At 31.2% G+C, this 21894-nt stretch overlaps 2 protein-coding genes across 2 annotated transcripts in view; both read left to right on the top strand.

Annotated features, from left to right (window-relative positions):
* LOC123263996 overlaps nt 1–21894 on the top strand; it is a gene marked incomplete in the record, with an annotated part of 337741 nt that overhangs the window by 63040 nt on the left and 252807 nt on the right.
* Nucleotides 17541–18975, top strand: LOC123264042. Its single transcript, XM_044727087.1, has 2 exons — nt 17541–18474; nt 18835–18975. The coding sequence occupies exons 1-2, from the start codon at nt 17744–17746 to the stop codon at nt 18836–18838; spliced, it is 735 nt and encodes a 244-aa protein (XP_044583022.1). The 5' UTR covers nt 17541–17743; the 3' UTR covers nt 18839–18975.

Here is a 21894-nt window from a genome sequence, read left to right as displayed (position 1 = left end):
TTCTACAACATCTCAAGAATATTGTCCTAAAGTTTTAAGTCGATCCGAATAATAGTTTTGGAGATACAACCTTAGGAAGGTGTGCGCTCCAAGTCAGGTATAGAAGGGTCAGCGCGCCTCAGGTATAGTGAGCAGCTGCTCGTCTATTGTTTGTCTGTCATTGTTGTATATTACTTTCACTTCCTAAGGAAAACTAGTTTGAAATATTTTATTTGGTGATTACTTCTTGAAGCACGAGGTTCATTTGAGGTTATCTCAAGTTTCTATCATATAATTTATTAAAAACGTGGTATTATTTGTGGTTATCTAGTGTCATTTATGAAGTTGATAAACAATGCATAAAATTTCAAGAAAACAGTTAACCGTTGGAGCTTGTAGAAAAGATAGACCGAGAAAAGGAGACAGTCCTTTAATCCTAAAGATCCGGAAACTGATGATAGTTCCTTCACGAGCACCTCAGCAAAAATTAAAAGGTGATGATAAAGAGCACGTGCGAGAAGAGGATTCACTCTCATATTAAATCATAGATTTTGGCTTGGTTTTTTCAACTCTCTCAACGTTTGTGCGGTGTTCTAACATTATTGACGATGAAGATAAAAGATCAATTGTGTAATGGTAAAGTACAATTTAAGCAATGTTCGAAATTTGGTCTGGGATATAAAATCGTAGTAGAATGTGAACGATGTGATCCAAAATATATTTTATCTTGTCAAAAAATCGGAAGAATGTATGAACTAAATCGCCGGTTCATTTTTGTTATGAGAATATTGGGCTTAGGGCTCGCCGGATGCAAGAAATTCTGCGGTTTGATGGACATAAGCAGTTCATTTTTAAACCAGTCTACATACGATTTTTATATTGATAAAATACATGAGTGTATTGAGACAGTTACTCAGACTCTATTCTCATCTGCTGCTGAAGAAGAAAAACAATTTACAAATATTGAAAACGATTTACAAGATACGACAGATGTGAGTGTTTCCGGTGACGGTACCTGGAAGAAACATGAGTATACTCTATTACCAGATGAAGTTTTGATTGCTATGAAACCAATATATGATGATCTCAGTAAGGATGAGCTTCTTGAACGGTGTGTTGGTGGTTTCACACAAAATAACAACGAGAGCTTCAACCAGTTGATCTGGAAAATTACTCCAAAAATACTTCCTGCTGGTTCAAAGATTGTTAATATTGTGGCATTGGTCGCTGCTTGTATCTTCAATGAAGGAACATCAGCTTTATTATTGATTATGCACGGTATGGATTTAAAATTAAGCCGAAACTCCCACGAATATGCCCGAATTTCGGATGAAAACCGTGTATGCGCAGCCGAAAAAAAATCTGCGAGCGAGACTCGCGAAGCCAGAATCCGTCATCGACAGGAGCAAAAGGATGCCCTGGACATTGCAACTGCTGCAGGATCTTTACTTTATGGCCCAGGAATCGACGATTCACTGTAAGTTACAAAAAACATTTTTTCCACTTTTATTGTTACTCAAAACTTTAAACGCGTTTTTCTCGGAACCGTGTTTTCAATGTCGGTTGTCAAATGTTCTCGAAAACTACTCAACCGATCTTGATGAAATTTCACACAGGTGTTCGAGATACAATTTATTCGTGCTTGGACGAAGGATTTTTTTTTTTCAATTACAACTATTTAAAAAAAAACAAAATGTCAAGCAAATTTGACCGAAATTTTCATTTTTTTGGAAAAATGTCTGCCAAAATTCCAATTTTTACTTTTTTTTTCTTTCCTTCGTTCAAGCACGAGTTTATGGTCTTAACTAAAAAACTTATTTTTGTTTTTTCATTTTAGATGATTTTGTCAGGAGTTATGCTGACAACGCAGACGCACCTTTTTTCCGAGGGGTCACCGGAAATGACGTCACAATGGAGGAGTTTTAATTTTTTTTTTTTTTGAAAATTTTAGAAATTATTCTTTAAATATGTATCTATAAGACAGAAAAAAATTTGAATTAAATAAATAATTTTTTACATAGAAAAAAAAATATTGAAAATAGGCCTTTTTTTACCCGACGAAACCCATGTAACCCCTTAATGAATTATCTTTAATGCTTATCACTGGAAGTGAAATAGTTCGAGACGCACAACCTCGAGGATAATGTAGAGTTTCCTCGTAACTTGACTGATTCTTGAACAGCTTCGCTGCAAAACTTCCAACTGAAGTTTCACACGTAACGAAGTCTACATTGTTGACGAACTTTAACACTATGAAATGTGTTAACAATATTTTTGCACGCGTTCGGTAGGTTTTGGTTGAAATAGTTTTTCGTAGAGCGTCATGAACTGCTTCGTATAGGCTGTTATTCTTTTCTGTAGCTATCTGTTGAGTAAATTATTTTAATAATGTTAAGTCATTCATAATAACTATTCATATTAATTCTATTTGTACTACAAATACTTGAAATGTTATTGTTATTATATTAATACGTACTTTTGTGTTTATAATAGGAAAATCACACGCCGCAACTAGCATCAATTGAAATAAACTATCGAATGGACATGTGTTGTACAAACTAATCCATCGATTGTTAATCTTTATCGCTTTCAAGTCCTTGGAGTCGCCACGTTTTAAGATCGGCAAGCCCTTAAATTTTTTATGTTCTAACATTTCTTTGACGTTTTTAGATTTTGTGCCAATATAAAAAGAACGAGAATTCTTTTTTTTCAGAGGCTGACCTTGTCCTCTCCAATTTTCGAACTCTCGTTTTCCTAACATTTTTTTAGTATCGAGTGACACAAGTTTATTACACTGAGAACAAAGCCGATGTTTTGAGTACGCATCATCAGATTCATCTACCAGAAAAGAATCACCATCTTGCAGAGTCTTTGCACAGCATACACAGTTACTTTTAGATTTTATCGCATCATTAGCAGGTGATAATCGGCTTTTTCCGCCTTGAACAACGTTACCAGCATAATCATCATCATTATCAACACTGACATCAGTGGTTTCAATAGATTTTTCATTAACGCTGATATCAGTGGTTTGAATAGATTTTTCATTAGCACTGACGTCAGTAGTTTCAATAGATTTTTCATTTACAATGACATTAGTGGTTTCAGTAGATTTTTCATTAATATTACTAGTGTTATTAAGCGTTGAAGAATCTCTATCTTCAAGGGATTCGTCACTTGATTTTGACAGAAGTTCTTCAATATTTGCATCAACAATACTTATTCGACCTTGAAGATATCTAATATGTTTTTCAACGGCAACCTCTACTCTTACACCATTTGTGTCTTTAAAAAGACCTTGCTTTAAGTGACCTACTTCACCCTCTACTGACGCACTTGAAGCTGGAATCCGTCGGGAATATGTCATTGTCCCAGCTGAGCAATGTCCCAGTTGATCAATGTCCCATTTTTTACTGTCCCAGTCAGCGAAAATCAAACTAGCGGCCTCTGGTAATTAAAAAAATAACTATAAAAATTTAATTTTCGTTATCGGAGAAATTTTTTTTACAGATGGCGCTGATTTGCGGAAAAATGAAAATATTGAAATAAATATATCTGAGTGATTTTCTTCATAGCTTTTGACTTTTAATACTGGTGCTTGAAACTTTTAGAGGTATCCACAGTACACTGGTACTTTGGACGAACTTCGAATGTTTATTCCAGGTCTTTCCCTCCATAGGTTTTTATTGTAATTACTACCAGTGGATTTTTTAATCAACCCTAAATGCACCGACGACCTTTTCGAATTGATACCTCTACACCAGGTCCTTGCCTCCATGGGTTTTTGTTTTAAATACTACCGGTGGATTTCTTAATCAACCCTAAATGTACCAACGACCTTACCGAGTTAATACGTTAACTCGAGGTGCTTACCTTCATAGGTTTTTATTTTAAATACTACTAGTGGCTTTCTTAATCAACCCCAAATGTACCAACGACCTTACTGAATTGATACCTCCACTCCAGATCTTTGCCTCCATAGGTTTTTATTATAAATACTACAGGTGGATTTCTTAATCAACCCTAAATGTACCAACGACCTTACCGAATTGATATCTCCATTCCAGGTCTTTGCCTCCATAGGTTTTTATTTTAAATACTACAGGTGGATTTTTTAATCAACCCTAAATCTACCAATGATCTTACCAAATTGATACCTCCACTCCAGGTCTTTGTCTCATAGGTTTTTATTTTTAATACTACAGGTGGATTTCTTAATCAACCCTAAATGTACCAATGACCTTACCGAATTGATACCTCCATTCCAGGTCTTTGCCTCCATAGGTTTTTATTTTAAATACTACAGGTGGATTTTTTAATCAACATAAATCTACCAATGACCTTACTAAATTGATACCTCCACTCCAGGTCTTTGTCTCCATAGGTTTTTATTTTTAATACTACAGGTGGATTTCTTAATCAACCCTAAATGTACCAATGACCTTACCGAATTGATACCTCCATTCCAGGTCTTTGCCTCCATAGGTTTTTATTTTAAATACTACACACAGTAAAGCATATGGTGTATTTGTGTCTAAAACGGTTTGTGTTAAAAATTGTAGTGTGTTAAAATAACACAAAGTTTGTGTTACTTTATTTTGTAACATAAAAAATGTGTTATACACTCTTTATTAACACATTTTGTATGTTACTGTGGAATTAACGCAAAGTTTGTGTCAAAATCTCCATCAATATAACATTAACTTTGTGTTAACAGCGCGTCGGTTCTTTACTTTACGCAGCAACCGTTTTCACAAAGTGAGCGTCATCAATGGCATCTATTTTGTTCGTGTTTTGAGTGTTAATAATAAAGTTATTTATTCTAAAAATTAAAGATAAAGTGAGTTTATAATACGAACAAAAAAATTGATGTAATCAACGGTGAGTGATTATTTATTTATTATTGAAATTTCTGAATACTGTAGATAACCTTTCTTTCTTCAAAGATAACCTTAAAATTTGTTTTTATAAAATTAAGTACTCTTAATAGTAGATATTGAAAAAATATTCTCTGTAAAATTAATGATTATTATAAATTAAAATTTCTGAATTTTTTAACTGCCAGTTACTGATTTTTGTTTTTATTAATTTTTTTTTTTTTTTTTTATACCAAGTATGCAATACTAAAATTTATTTTGATGTAAGTTTTATTTTTTTTTAGGTAAGTGGGAATTCATCTAACATTCAAAAATTTGATGTAAATCAAAGTCAAAAAGTGACTGTCATATTTATTCTGGAGTGGAAAAATACTAAAGTTTGAGCCAAACTAAATTTGCCTGCTACGTTTAACAACCTTGTTTTAAAAGATTAATCTTCATTATAACTAATTATTTCTTATAATCTAATATTCTTATAATCTAATATGAAAATATAATAAATATTATTAAATAATAAAGACAATTATATTTTTTAATTTGCTGCTTTATTTCTAAAATCTATAAATTGTTTTTCGATTTAATTATTTAAAATTTTACCTACAATTATTTACATTCAATAACTGTTGATTTAATAAAATGTAAATAAAAAAAAAATTTTTTTTTTAATAAATATTATTGACTACAGTTGAGGAAATAAAAAAAATTTATTTTATAGGTATAAAACAGTTGATTAGAATAAATAAAATTATTTAACATTTATTTTGTGTTAAGATTGACACTCTAAAAGTGTAAGATTCTTTGCGCCCTCTTGTGGCGATATTTTAACATAATCTTTGTGTTAAAAAGGGGTTACACAAAGTTTGTGTCAAAATTTCAACACAAATTTCGTGTCAACCGTTTTAACACACAAACTGTGTTGATTTTACACAATATTTTTTACTGTGCAGGTGGATTTTTTAATCAACCCTAAATCTACCAATGACCTTACTAAATTGATACCTCCACTCCAGGTCTTTGTCTCCATAGATTTTTATTTTTAATACTACAGGTGGATTTCTTAATCAACCCTAAATGTACCAATGACCTTACCGAATTGATACCTCCATTCCAGGTCTTTGCCTCCATAGGTTTTTATTTTAAATACTACAGGTGGATTTCTTAATCAACCCTAAATGTACCAACGACCTTACCGAGTTAATACGTTAATTCCAGGTGCTTACCTTCATAGGTTTTTATTTTAAATACTACTAGTGGCTTTCTTAATCAACCCCAAATGTACCAACGACCTTACTGAATTGATACCTCCACTCCAGATCTTTGCCTCCATAGGTTTTTATTATAAATACTACAGGTGGATTTATTAATCAACCCTAAATGTACCAACGACCTTACCGAATTGATATCTCCATTCCAGGTCTTTACCTCCATAGGTTTTTATTTTAAATACTACAGGTAGATTTTTTAATCAACCCTAAATCTACCAATGACCTTACCGAATTGATACCTCCATTCCAGGTCTTTGCCTCCATAGGTTTTTATTTTAAATACTACAGGTAGATTTCTCAATCAACCCTAAATCTACCAGTGACCTTACCAAATTGATACCTCCACTCCAGGTCTTTGCCTCCATAGGTTTTTATTTTAAATACTACAGGTGGATTTCTTAATCAACCCTAAATCTACCAATGACCTTACCTAATTGATACCTCCACTCCAGGTCTTAGTCGCCATAGGTTTTTATTTTAAATACTACTGGTGGTTTTCTTAATCGACCCTCATATATATACATATATATATATATATATATATATATATATATATATATATATATATATATATATATATATATATTTATTTATTTATTTATTTACCGAAGTCAAGTTTGAAGATACTATATATATCATATGTGTCGTCTTAAAATTATTTAGATATGCCAATATTCGAAAAGTTTCAAAATTATAAAAACTTTCATTTCTCACTTTCTAACTCGAATAACTTTGGAATGGTAAAACTTATTGAATCTCTGTTAGTTGAATCTTAAAGCTCTTTAAATAAGCTTCAATTTGAGTACCATATCATATGTGTAGTCTTAAAGTAAGTCCTATTCCGCTATGCTAAATATGAAATTTGCTGTTGCACTCATTTTTATTTATAATGAAATCTACTTCCATTTCGGCTGTCGAATGGCACTTTTTTTAAATACTACCGGTGATTTTGTTAACCAACCGTAAATGCACTAATGAAACTGATACGTTTACTCCATGTGTCTATTTTGATAGGTTCCCATTTTAAATAATATAGATTAATTTCTTAATGAACTCCAAATATATTGACGACTTGACCGAGTTCATACGTCTACTTCAAGTGTTTCTGATACTTCATCCTATTAATTATTATGTTTATAGTAAGTTTTAGTTTAAATTTATTGAAGTTAAGATGTTGAAAATTCAGGATTACATTACGTATATTGTTTTCATTTTGTTTTTTCCCTGCAGGTTTATATTTGGAATTTTACTTTTATGTAAGTGGCAGAGTTAGCCGAGCGGCACACGTTTGATTTGGGCGATCACCCAGGTAAGCAGCATTAAGCGTGGTTATTACTTGGATGTGCGACCACGCTCAATGCTGCTTACCTGGGTGATCGCCCAAATCAAACGTGTGCCGCTCGGCTAACTCTGCCACCCACATAAAAGTAAAATTCCAAATATAAACCTGCAGGGGAAAAATGAAAACAATATACGTAATGTAATCCTGAATTTTCAACATCTTAACTTCAATAAATTTAAACTATAACATAATAATTAATAGGATGAGGCTTCAGGCTATATTATCCCTATCTAAATAGACATGGAGTAAACGTATCAGTTTCATTAGTGCATTTACGGTTGGTTAACAAAATCACCGGTAGTATTGTGCCATTCGACAGCCGAAATGGCCCTAGATTTCATTAAAAATGAGTGCAATGCAAATTTCATATTTAGCATAGCGGAATAGGACTTACTTTTAAGACCACGCATATGATATGAAATCGAAAGCTTATTTAAAGAGCTTTAACATCGAGAGACTTCAATAAGTTTTACCATTCCAAAGTTATTCGAGTTAGAAAGTGAGAAATATAAGTTTTATAATTTTGAAACTTTTCGAATATTTACACTAGGCTTAAGACGACACATATGATAAATATAGTATCTTCAAGCATTTCGGCTAAACTAAATATATATATATATATATATATATATATATATATATATATATATATATATATATATATATATATGAGGGTCGATTAAGAAAACCTGTCAGTAGTATTTAAAATAAAACCTATGGCGACCAGTACCTGGAGTGAAGGTATCAATTAGGTAAGGTCATTGGTAGAATAGGGTTGATTAAGAAATCCACCTGTAGTATTTAAAATAAAACCTATGGAGGCAAAAGACCTGGAGTGGAGGTATCAATTTGGTAAGGTCATTGGTGGGTAGGGGTTGATTAAAAAATCCACCTGTAGTATAGTCATTAAAATAAAACCTATGGAAACAAAGACCTGGAGTGGAGGTATCAATTTAGTTAGGTCATTGGTAGATTTAGGGTTGATTAAAAAATCCACCTGTAGTATTTAAAATGAAAACCTATGGAGGCAAAGACCTAGAATGGAGGTATCAATTCGGTAAGGTCATTGGTACATTTAGGGTTGATTAAGAAATCCACCTGTAGTATTAAAAATAAAAACCTATGGAGGCAAAGATCTGGAGTGGAGGTATCAATTCAGTAAGGTCGTTGGTACATTTGGGGTTGATTAAGAAAGCCACTAGTAGTATTTAAAATAAAAACCTATTAAGGTAAGCACCTGGAGTTAACGTATTAACTCGGTAAGGTCGTTGGTACATTTAGGGTTGATTAAGAAATCCACCTGTAGTATTTAAAATAAAAACCTATGGAGGCAAAGACCTGGAGTGGAGGTATCAATTTGGTAAGGTCATTGGTAGATTTAGGGTTGATTAAAAAATCCACCTGTAGTATTAAAAATAAAAACCTATGGAAACAAAGACCTGGAGTGGAGGTATCAATTTAGTTAGGTCATTGGTAGATTTAGGGTTGATTAAAAAATCCACCTGTAGTATTTAAAATAAAAACCTATGGAGGCAAAGACCTAGAATGGAGGTATCAATTCGGTAAGGTCATTGGTACATTTAGGGTTGATTAAGAAATCCACCTGTAGTATTAAAAATAAAAACCTATGGAGGCAAAGATCTGGAGTGGAGGTATCAATTCAGTAAGGTCGTTGGTACATTTGGGGTTGATTAAGAAAGCCACTAGTAGTATTTAAAATAAAAACCTATGAAGGTAAGCACCTCGAGTTAACGTATTAACTCGTTAAGGTCGTTGGTACATTTAGGGTTGATTAAGAAATCCACCGGTAGTATTTAAAACAAAAACCCATGGAGGCAAGGACCTGGTGTAGAGGTATCAATGCGAAAAGGTCGTCGGTGCATTTAGGGTTGATTAAAAAATCCACTGGTAGTAATTACAATAAAAACCTATGGAGGGAAAGACCTGGAATAAACATTCGAAGTTCGTCCAAAGTACCAGTGTACTGTGGATACCTCTAAAAGTTTCAAGCACCAGTATTAAAAGTCAAAAGCTATGAAGAAAATCACTCAGATATATTTATTTCAATATTTTCATTTTTCCGCAAATCAGCGCCATCTGTAAAAAAAATTTCTCCGGTAACGAAAATTAAATTTTTATAGTTATTTTTTTAATTACCAGAGACCGCTAGTTTGATTTTCGCTGACTGGGACAATAAAAAATGGGACATTGATCAATTGGGACATTGCTCAGCTGGGACAATGACATATTCCCAATCCGTCCACCAGTGGAAAATTTATCATAACAAATACACGACCACAGTGGAATTCTTTTTATGTCGTCTAGTATTTTAGTCACTAGTTTTTCATTGTGATGTGCATTTTTTTCTTTTCCGTTATTATCTAAGTTACTTTTAACTTCTTCAAGAATGTCTCTTCCCCATTGAGAACACGAATTTTCTTCAGTAGCATCTTCCTCAATATCTTGATCAGCATTACCCGTTAAATCATAATTATCGTCATTGCCGTCCTCATCAAAGCTTTCATCCATATCTGAAATTATTTATAACATAAATAATCAAATACGTACATTAAATTCAAAATTTAAATCTATTAAAATGACTTTAAAGAAACTGTAACAGGATAATTTACCCTGTATCGGTAAAACCGATCACGCATGATAATTATTCGACGCAGCACTGGCGCGTCTCGGTCTTCGGGACCCAGTAGCGGTAAGTGGGGGTAAATCTGAGGTTTCTTGGCTGATCGCGTAGCTGCGGTGAGTTAGAAGTAGTGCAGTGCTCAGTTCAACAACATCAGCAGCCAAAAAGTCCAAGAAGGAAGCCAGTTTTGAACAAAGAGTTTCCTCAGCACAAATTTAACCAGGTATTGAGACTTTCACATTTTTGATGAGCCAAGGGGGTCGTATATCCGGCTCATAAATTTTACTACTTCTCATTATTAATTAAATTTCGATAATTCAATTGTTTATAATAATTTGCTCAATAATAATTAATTATTTTAATTGATTTGATTCGTTAGCATTGTGAGCATTCCTCTTGGGGAATTTTATACCCGAGGAATGTTCTAGACCTCTTGGGTTTAGGAGTCGTGAGAAATTAAATTATTGATTCGGCCGGTTAATAATTATCCGAACAAAAACAGTTTCACTGTAAAAAATTGCGCCAAGTCCACGTTCATAAAACTCATCTCAATAACATTTGCAATTTACAAAAAAAATTAGGCTCGTTTTAATAATTTTCATTCTCTACAAAAAGATGTGAAATACAAAAAAATACCAAGAAACCGTCATAATGTTGAAAAAATTGAAAAAAAATTTGTTGAAAATTAAAAAATAAAAAAAAATTTTTTTATCGTACTTGGCGCGCGTCATTGAGTACCCCAAATTTTTTCGGAAGAATTTCAACTCAAGAAAAATCGATTTCGCTTGTATATATATAATCATATTATATATTTATATAGATTTCATTAGTCAAGGATACTGAACTCATTGAAAACATTGCTTAGTGTATTAATTATCAGTTTTAGTGAAAAACCCGTTCTTAAAATTTTTTTTAGATCTTTAGTGAGAACAACTGTCAATATGGTGGTGTGTTCAAGAAATCTGAAATTATATAAAATTTTTGGATTCATTTTTTTTCAGCTTCGTCATTAATCTTTAATGAAGAACCTTATGCAATATTAAAGTTTGATATTACTTCGTTTAATTGTGATTAACACATTTTGATTGGCACTCACACCACATTGTCCTAATTTAGTCGGCCATATGTTTTATTTTTTAGTAAACACAATTCTCACAATGCAACCGACCCAACGTATGCATGCGTATCGACTTATATGTAGTTTGCATAACTGCGTATGACATGTCAATTTTACCTAACTTGTAAAACTTATAATGAAATAACATAGGTTGACTTACTTATAAATTTCTCAGCATTAAAAGGATGTTTATTTATCCTGAAAAAATTTGGGGTACTCAATGACGCGCGCCAAGTACGATAAAAAATTTTTTTTTTTATTTTTTAATTTTCAACAAATTTTTTTTCAATTTTTTCAACATTATGACGGTTTCTTGGTATTTTTTTGTATTTCACATCTTTTTGTAGAGAATGAAAATTATTAAAACGAGCCTAATTTTTTTTGTAAAGTGCAAATGTTATTGAGATGAGTTTTATGAATGTGGACTTGGCGCAATTTTTTACAGTGAAACTGTTTTTGTTCGGATTTCAGTATTTTTTGTAATTATAATAAAAATTGACAATTTTAATTTAATACATTTCCGGTGGCAAACTATCCCCTTTAAGCTATAGTTCATGTAAAAGTTATTCTTGCGCCGCCTGGCGTGTGTAATTGCAAGCTCTCAAATATCTTTTTTTCACTGTAGTTTCCCATCTATTATAAGATTAGCATGCATCCTTATATTATTTAGTCTCTGGCCGTTCGCTTTTTACATAAGAAAAAAGTTAAAATCTAAAAATCTGGGTCGCTATAGTTTGTGTTGATTATTTTTAATAATTTTATTGTCTCGGATAGCTTAACTGGAGAGCCTTTGGCGCGTAACCGAGAGATCTGGGTTCGATTCCCAGTCTGGGCTGTCTGATTATTTTTTCAATTACGGAAAAATTTCCACTGAGTAGGTCCCCCCTTTCCCCTATCCGTTATTTCCCAACTCCCTTAAAATTTGCTTTAATATGGCTCTTTACCGTAAGATGGACGGTGGCGTTGTTTGCTCGGTGGGTCTTATATACGTGACTGAATAAAGTAGTCAGTACTTGTCTCGGATAGCTTAACTGGAGAGCCCTTGGCGCGTAACCGAGAGATCTGGGTTCGATTCCCAGTCTGGGCTGTCTGATTATTTTTTCAATTACGGAAAAATTCCTACTGAGTAGGTCCCCCCTTTCCCCTATCCGTTCTTTCCCAACTCCCTTAAAATTTGCTTTAATATAGCTACATGAACTACTATTATAAAATATCATATAGAAAAAAAATCAAAATAAATTTGAAAAAAAATTTGTAACCTCAAAAAACCGTTCTGCTTACGGTATATACACACTCGGTAGTCTGGCTTGAGAACGGAACTTGGCGCCAGACTCTATCGAGTCTGTTGATTTTTTCATTTTTCTATTTTATATCTTTTTGTAAAGAAAAAAAAAAATTTTTTTTCCTTAATAGTCTTATGAACGTGGACTTGGCGCGATTTTTTTACAGTGAAACTGTTTTTGTTCGGATTATAATTACTATTATTGTTGTTGTTATTATGATTACCAATATTATTTATTGTTATTATGATATTGTTGTTAGTAAATGACACAATGTATCAAACGCATAGTTTATTACTTTCAGTATTATAATTACTATTATTGTTGTTGTTATTATGATTACCAATATTATTTATTGTTATTATGATATTGTTGTTAGTAAATGACTCAATGTATCAAACGCATAGTTATGTTACGTATTATCAAGAGATTAAAATTATTTAAAACCCGCTCAATTGAATGACAGTGCCATCTACAGGCAACAACCATGAGATTATAGAATGTACACTATCTTCAATGAAAATTCCCCAGACACTGAACAGCTGGTTTATCCCAAGAAAGTAGAACTCGAACAACGTTTAGTCTGTTGTGTATTTAGACTGGTTAATAAATATTATGTAAGAAATATCATCGTTTCAAACTTCGCTCAATTAACAAGTAGTGCCACCTACAGGTAACAATCATCAAGACGTTTGTAGTATCTGTACATTGCTCGAACAGAATTACTCAGATCTTGATCAGCTGACTTTTCCGAAGAAAGCAAAATCAAACAATTCTACCTCTTTTAGAGTCAGTTTTTCAAATCAAGATAAAATTGTATCCAGGATAAAATTATGATGCCAGTATATTTATATATATGAAGTATATAGATATATTTTATCATTAGATAAAATTTTATCCTAGATTGAAAAACTGGCCCTTAAATATTGACTCTAGTTAATAAATACAACTAAATGAAAAGAAAGTATATTTAGAAAAATACGAATGGAAAGTTATTTAATAATTAATTCTAGGGATTTTATATTAAAAAAAATATTTTAACACTTTTTGTTTTTAAAAAAATTTTTAATTCAAAGTTTGTATTTTTCCCGCGGAAATTGAATGTTTATAAAGTTTTAATATAAATCATTTAAAGTATCACTTTTCGTACAATATCTAGCAGCATTGATAAAATTTTATATCAATAAGCCGCGAACATTCTTTAGCTTAGATTGATAAACTAAATGATCAATTGTAAGCTTTTAATTTTACATATATTTTTACATTTTTGTAGTTGTGATAGTTGTAAATTTAAATTTAATACTTTAATACTTAATAATTTAAAAACAATATCAATGATAATAATAATAATAAATCGTATTATCAATTTATTTTTACCATTATAAATATTTTTAGTATTATCCATATTGTCATTGTTAATATTGTCGTTATTATAATTATTATTATTTTCATTATTATTTAGTGTCAATATCATATTGTTGTTAGTAAATATCACAATTCGTAAACTTATAAATAATATTCGTATTATGTAAGAAATATCATCGTTTCAAACTTCGCTTAATTAACAAGTAGTGCCACCTACAGGCTACAATCATTAAGACGTTTGTAGTATCTGAACATTGCTCGAACAGAATTACTCAGATCTTGATCAGCTGACTTTTCCGAAGAAAGCAAAATCAAACAATTCTAGCTCTTTTAAGTATTGACTGTAGTTAACAAATACGACTGAATTAGAAGAAAATATATCTAGAAAAATACACATGGAAAGTTATTTAATAATTAATTCTAGGAATTTTATATTAAAAATAAATTTTAACATTTTTTGTTATTAAAAAGATTTTTAATTCAAAGTTTGTATTTTCCCCGCGGAAATTGAATGTTTATAAAGTTTCAATATACAGTGAAAGTTGTTAAAAGTTACCGTAGTTCTGTCTCAATTTCTCATAAAACATCAATAAAAGCGAGAAAGACAACCTGGGTAACTTTTAAGAGCTTTTACTGTAAATCAATTAAAGTATCACTTTTCGTACAATATCTAGCAGCATTAATAAAATTTTATATAAATAAGCCGCGAATACTCTTTGACTTAGATTCATAAACTAAATTATTAATTGGATTTTTAACTTTACATGAATTTTTACCTTTTTTGTAATTGAGATAATTGTAAATTTAAATTTAATATCTTAATACTGAATAATTTAAAAACAATAATAATAATAATAATTATAATAATAATGATAAATATGGTTACTGTTATAATTATCAATTTATTATTACCATTATAATTATTTTCATTTTTTTAACTATTATTATTATTATTATTTCATTTATTTAGAAGTATGTTACGACTCCGTACATGTGTAGCTCCACAAGCGTGTTTTACGTATAAAATTTGAATTTCCCGGGATTTGTAGTACTCCGTATACATACGGTGCGGTTTGTGTACGCGGTTTGAGTCGTATAGTTTGTCTGCTGTACCTTAGCCACATCGTTAGTTTATTATATAGAATTATATACAATACTTTCTCGCAGAGAGCTCAAAGTAAATAAACAAAGTAAATAAATAAAAGAATAACTGCAAGCAATTTATCTTAGTTCATTAACATATGTGTGAGCACCTTTAAGATTGGAGTTTACTTTTCTACGGTACTAACTTAAATCTCGCGTTGGCTGCATTTTTTACCGCAAACTATTCCCTTGATTAAAGCTACAGTTTATGTAGAAATTGTTATGCTTCCATCTAGTGGATGTTATTTTTATTTATTGAAAACTTTACTTACTGTAGTTCTTTCGCCCGGGAGTATTAAAATACTCGGTTTCAGTGCGGGAAAGGAATCATTTTAAATAAAAGAATTCTATTTAGACGTTATTTAATTTTGATCAAAATTATTTAGTTGGTTTCAATTTATTATTCAAGTTGACAAAATATTAAAAGCTTCAAAATATAAAATTGAAGTTTACAATGACGTGATCTTAGCAATCTAAACTCTCGGTGAGAAGTGTCGTTACATAGTTTTTCCGAAGAGCTTCAAACTCCGTTCTTCTCCCACCATAACTTCCATACATACTTCCACTCTAAGGAATACATAAGCACACACATTTTCTACTACATATAAATGATCCTTATATACTAACATGTATTTTCTCTATATCTATATATATTTATTTCAGCCTATCGGCCTGAAAGTTAGACTTCACTAATATACACTTTTAGCAATACAGTCATTATGTTTATTTAACTATTTTTATTAATTTAACAGACCCTTTTAAAATCTATTTATAATAAAATTAACTTATAATTAACTTGAAATTAAATTACAATAAAAATTATAATAAACTATAACATGAAAATATATATATTTTATTGCTTATAATATGTTGGATTAATGTTTGAGTTTGACTAATTAATAACTTGAATTAAATATTATTTCTATTATTTTACAATCGGATTTTCTAATAAAATTATAAGTCAATTTAATTATTATCATGTATAAAAGAATAGACATTATCGTTTAATTATAAATTAAATAATAATTATTAATTATAAATTAAATACAAGATAATAATTATTAATTATTTTAACTTAATTTTGCTCAACTTCAATATTATATAAAGTTAGATTTTAATAGTAAATGTTATTTAACAATCTTATTTTTATTTAGTTACATATGGTTTTTTATTATTCTTTGTTACTTTTAGAACAAGGGTTTATTGAGTTTCACACGTGTCTTTTACGACTTTTCCTCATAGGGTTTTAAATTCCATATGGCGAGAAATAGTCCTTGAATTACTCAAGTACCTTTTATGGGTTCTGAAAATTCGGTTACAATGTCCTTTTGTACCGAAATATGTTTTTCCCTTATTTTATTTTATTTTCTTTTGTAAATAAAACAGAGTTAACCAAAAGATGTTTATTACAACTGGTAAGAGTAAAAGCATGAAATAAATGATTTGAATATTTACTTCGAATATAAAATTTAACTGATTTTAATCATTTAATATTTACTAATTTGAATATTTCTTTTGAATTCACGCTCTCATAATAGATAGCGCTCTAATAACAGGTAGCGTCACCTGTTGGATGCACTAGGTGCATCACAAAATAATAATTCCAGTGCACCCTGACGGCCGTAGATGCAAGCTGTCAATTACCTTTTTTTAGTGTAGTTGCGTATCTATAGGAGGATTACTATACATTTTTATTTTATCTAGTCTGTGGCACTGACCATTCCCCATCGAAAAAAAGTCAGGATCGAAATTTTTGCGTTGCTATAGTTTGTGCTCATTAAATTTATTAATTTCAAGTAGATTAGGTGTTATAATTGATTATAATTTAATTAATATCAGTAAAATAAGGTATAATCTACTGTTGTAATAGACAATTTAGGAAAAAAAAGTACCATAGAATTAAATAAAATTTGCAACCTCAAAATATCGTAATGTTTCCAGTAAACACAGTCGGTAGTCTGGCGCTCCGTTTACAACGGATTTGATTTGAACGGAACTTTTGATTATAATTTAATTAATATCAGTAAAATAAGGTATAATCTACTGTTGTAATAGACAATTTAGGAAAAAAAAGTACCATAGAATTAAATAAAATTTGCAACCTCAAAATATCGTAATGTTTCCAGTAAACACAGTCGGTAGTCTGGCGCTCCGTTTACAACGGATTTGATTTGAACGGAACTTGGCGCCAGATTCTACCGAATCTGTGGATTAACATCCTAGATTGGCTTAAATAAATTCATTTTTATTAATAAAATATTAATTAATTTCTGAATTTTGAGCGCGCAAATTCCTGGCAATTATTTCACGTGATAATTTATTAGTAAGAACAATTGAATTATTATTATTTAATTTTATTTGTTACAAGAAAGTATTATTTATTTAATATAATTTATTGAGAATTGGCTACTGAACTTCGACGTAATTAAGGGGTTAGGGGTAGTCAGAATTTTCAAAAAATCAATTATTTTTTTTTTGCATTTTCGTTTTGTGTAGTATCTTAAAAATATTCTCTGAAAATTTCAAGTCGATCCGATAATTAGTTTGAGTTATTCGACAAATAACAAAGAGAGCTCAGGTACTTCAAAGCGCTCGGGAGCAGATAGCTAGCGGCAGCTTCAAGAAACCCCCTTTTAAGGTTCTATTGTCATCCTATTCTGGAATTATAAAATCAGATCCTGACAAAAATACAACCATAAATAAAAAGGAATGTATAGGCCATGTTCAGAAGCGGATGGGGACTCGACTGCGTACTCTGAAAACTAAACAAAAAGGTCTTGATGGTAGAGGTAGGCTTACAGGAAAAGTAATAGACAAATTAACTGTGTACTATGGTTTATCAATACGTCGTCATTGTGATTCTATTGAAGATATGAAATCTGCTATTATGGCAACTTTTTACCACTACGGTTCGACTGATGAAAATCCGAATCATGATGTGTGTCCCAAAGGCGAAGATTCTTGGTGCTCTTACCAGCGCGCTGAAGCAAGTAGAGAGCTTGATACTTATACTCAAGATTATTCTCCCTTACCTCCTGATGTTTTAAAAGCTATTAAACCGATTTACGACGATCTCAGTAATGATAATTTACTTTCAAGATGTGTAGGTGGATTCAATCAGAATAATAATGAGAGCTTCAACCAACTAGTGTGGAAAATATGCCCAAAAACCGTGAATACTAGTTCTACTATCGTACAAATTGCTGCATACATAGCTACTTGTATATTTAATGAAGGTACAAATTCATTATTAATGATTATGGATACCCTAGGACTTAATTGTGGGTCTAATTCCCATCGGTATGCTGAAAAATTGGATGCTGCACGTGTGAAAGTGGCAGATCAGCGCGCCAACGAAAACACTCGGGAAGGCAGAATGCTTCGTAGGCAACAGCAAATTGATGTTTTGGAAACTTCCACCATGGCTGAAGAACTATTATATGGCCCAGGAATAGATGACTCGATGTAAGTAATTTAATAATTCGTATTTCTGTACGTGAATCTAGTGTGAAACTTTAAACGTGTTTTTCTCAAAACTATGTTTTTTGAACTGGTGACAACTGTAACTCGAAAACCGCTCAGTAGATTTTAATAAAATTTATACAGCTTTTCGAATACATAATAAACTCGGGCCTGATCGAAGGATTTTTTTTTTTTTCAAAAATTTCGATTTTTTAAGACCAATTAACTGTTGATTTTTTCCCAAAAATCTAGACAAAAATTTCCTGAGGCCGCCATTTTGTTAATTTTTGAAAAAAAAAATCCTTCGATCAGGCCCAGGATTATCTATTTATAAAACTAATTTTTTCATCCGATTGATTTTAGATGAATCTCCAAGGACTTATGATTGTCACCGCAAGGACCTTTTTTTGGAACTGGGTCAACACAGACAGCTATAACTTTGGAAATAAAATTTTTTTTTTTTTGAAATTTTCGTGACTTCAAGTCAAAACATTGTATAATAATGCCATATTACTACTTTGGTAAAATAACATGATTTAATAGCAAAAAAAAAATACTGAAAATTCTCATTTTTTCGTGCCTCTGACTACCCCTAACCCCTTAAGATTGGATACCCGTGGATAATTTTTCGTGAATTTATTTTACATTGAGATAAATTGTTTTATTAATTATTTATAAATCGAAAAATTCCACGTGGTCATTTTATATATTGAACTATTGAAAATTAAAAGTATTATTTTATTGGAATTATTTATAAAAATATTTAATGGCGTGGATTAAGTCCCAGAAAAGTAGTTAGAATTTTATAAAGAAATATTCTTAAGAATTTATTCAAAATTTAAGAAATAAATTACGAGTTGAATTGAAATAAATTTATGCGTCGATATTGTTCCTAAAGATTTATTTAATGTTGAGTATTAAACTCGTGGATAATTTGGAATAAATTCAAGCATCGGTTTTTAGTGTAGATTTTTTTGAGAATTAAATTATTAGTTGTGAAAATGGTTTACGATTTATTTGCGAGCTAATGACTGAAAATTTTAGTAAAAATTAATGTTGTAATTTTTGGAGTTTAATTTTATAAGTCAAAAATAAAAGTTAAGTAGAGCCAGTGTGTGTGTGTGTGTGTGTGAGCGGGTTATGTGTGTGAAGATCGTGCGGGATATGTGTGTGTGAGTGTGTACATTCTCTACTTGTTGATGTTTTGCCGAGTAGAGTAGTTCGTACAGTCTAAGAGCGTGAGGGTCCGGTGGACAGCGCGACTTAGTTAGAAACTGCGGTATAGACGTTCCATAAGAGGGTACTGTAGGATTAAGAATTTTTGTAACGATCTCTACTTGTTGATGTTTTGCCGAGTAGAGTAATTAACATACCTTAGAAGCCGTTGTATAGACGCCAAGTTGGGGTACAGCGGTAGTAAGCTAGAAACTGCAGTATAGACGCTCCATATGAGGGTACTGTAGGATTAAGAATTTTTGTTAGTTATAAGGAATTTACACATCGCCCTCGTATACGATAGCCTCTGTACGAGTGCTTTGCTGGCTACCTAGGTTAAGTTGAGGCGTCGGTTTTAGCCCGGAATCCTCGGTAGTATTAAGTTGTAGTGTTAAGTTAGTTTTAAGTGAGTCAGTGTACGTGCGAGTGAATAAGTTGTTATTCTATTTTGTTAATAAATTTTTGGTACCGTTGTTAATTAAAAATTTATTATTTATTTCAGATCACCTTCCTCCACTCTCTCTCCCTGTAGATAAGCTCAGCTCTGGTTCCGGTTCCGGGAACCGCGATTAAAAATCCCGGTGGCGCCCTTTTATTAATTAATTTAGATTCATTAGTTAGTTTTATTAATTCACTTAATTAATTTAAGGCGCCAATTGAGCAAAATATCACCCGTTACAAAACAAAAATTTAATTTTGAAATAATGAAAATTGTATTGGATAAGGAATTATTATCTTGATGATTGATTAATTGAATGAGTGTAAAATTTAAGCAAACTCAATTCAGCAAAGGAATACTCAGTATTTAAGTAGAATAGATAACGATCATGAATAAAAAAAGTTTGTTTCTTTTCGATTGAAGTTACAAAAGAGAATTTTTAATACTTAGATGTGATAACTTAACATCATTTAAGTAGAAATTCCCATATATCTTAAATGTACTCATGTACAAGAACCTCAATTGAACCTTCATTAATAAAGTGGAATGAGATAGATATGATAATTTAAATCTAAACAGTTGTCTAAAAATAAAATAACCCTCTTCGAAAAAGTTAAAGAAGTTAAAGAAGATAAAGAAATTGTATACATTTAAAGAAGACAAAAAAAGTTAATTAGGTCTATACAAGTCTTTTTTGCTTTATATAATTCTGCTTTTTGTAAACAATTCTTCAAATCAAGAATACCTCCAAGATCTGGCTTTTAATCGTAACTCAATAGATTTAATTTTTCAATGGTAAAGTTTCCAGTTAGTAACTGTAAAATTTATTGTATAAACAGTTATCATGTATTAAAAAAAAAAAAAAAGAACAACTCTCAGTTGTTTAATAAATTATTTGTAATTTTTAAAGTGTATACCTGTGATCGAATTCCTCAAAAAGTCTTTGGAAATTTGACATGGTGATAGACGTACTGAAGGCAAATTTCCGACTCGTTTACTAAGCGCTATAGTGAAAATCGCTTTTAAATAATCTCGGACTTCTTTCTTTCTCATGCATATTAATTTACCTAAGCACGCTAAGTAAAAAACTTTGACCAACCTACTCGATTGACTTAAAAATTTCGCATAGATATGGATGAAATGTGCCACATCTATTCTGATATAACAGTTTGGGACTGACTCCGAGAAACAAGCATCAGCATATTGTCCAATCGTTTTATAGGGAGTAAAAACTGTTATAGTTGCAATTAACTGTGCTTTATTTGAATCCATAACCACTTCTTTTGGTTGAGGAAATCCATATTTAAGCCAATCATTCCAGAAATTGATAATAACGTTCGTGTCCTGTCTTTCAGAAATCATCTGGCCAGTAGTAAATTGTTGTCCTGAAATATTGATGGCAATGAGGTCCAAAAACAAGCTGGAAGTGGTTGTCTTGTCTAGCTTAATAAACTTGGGAGAAATTCCACCAGTTGCATCAATAAATATACAACTATTTTCCTGAGCAGCACATTTTATGTAAACATCTCGCTGATGATGTGTCCAATAATGTACATAAAATGGAGAGAATGACAAATCATGAAATGTTCCAGGCCAAACGTGTTCTTTCATAATTGATAAAGATATTATTGGATCGCTATGGTGGTACTCAGATCGAATTAACTCAGCTTTTGCAGTGCGTAGAACAGATGCTTTTGATAAATGCGGAGGTTGTGGGTCATGTTGAAGCATATTTTTTTCAACTGTGAATTCGGATTGATATTGATCAG

Source organism: Cotesia glomerata, linkage group LG1, assembly GCF_020080835.1.
Source record: "Cotesia glomerata isolate CgM1 linkage group LG1, MPM_Cglom_v2.3, whole genome shotgun sequence".
Taxonomy (NCBI): Eukaryota; Metazoa; Arthropoda; class Insecta; order Hymenoptera; family Braconidae; genus Cotesia; species Cotesia glomerata.
The sequence above is the reverse complement of the archived record's forward strand: the minus strand, read 5'-3'. Positions and strand labels throughout refer to the sequence as shown.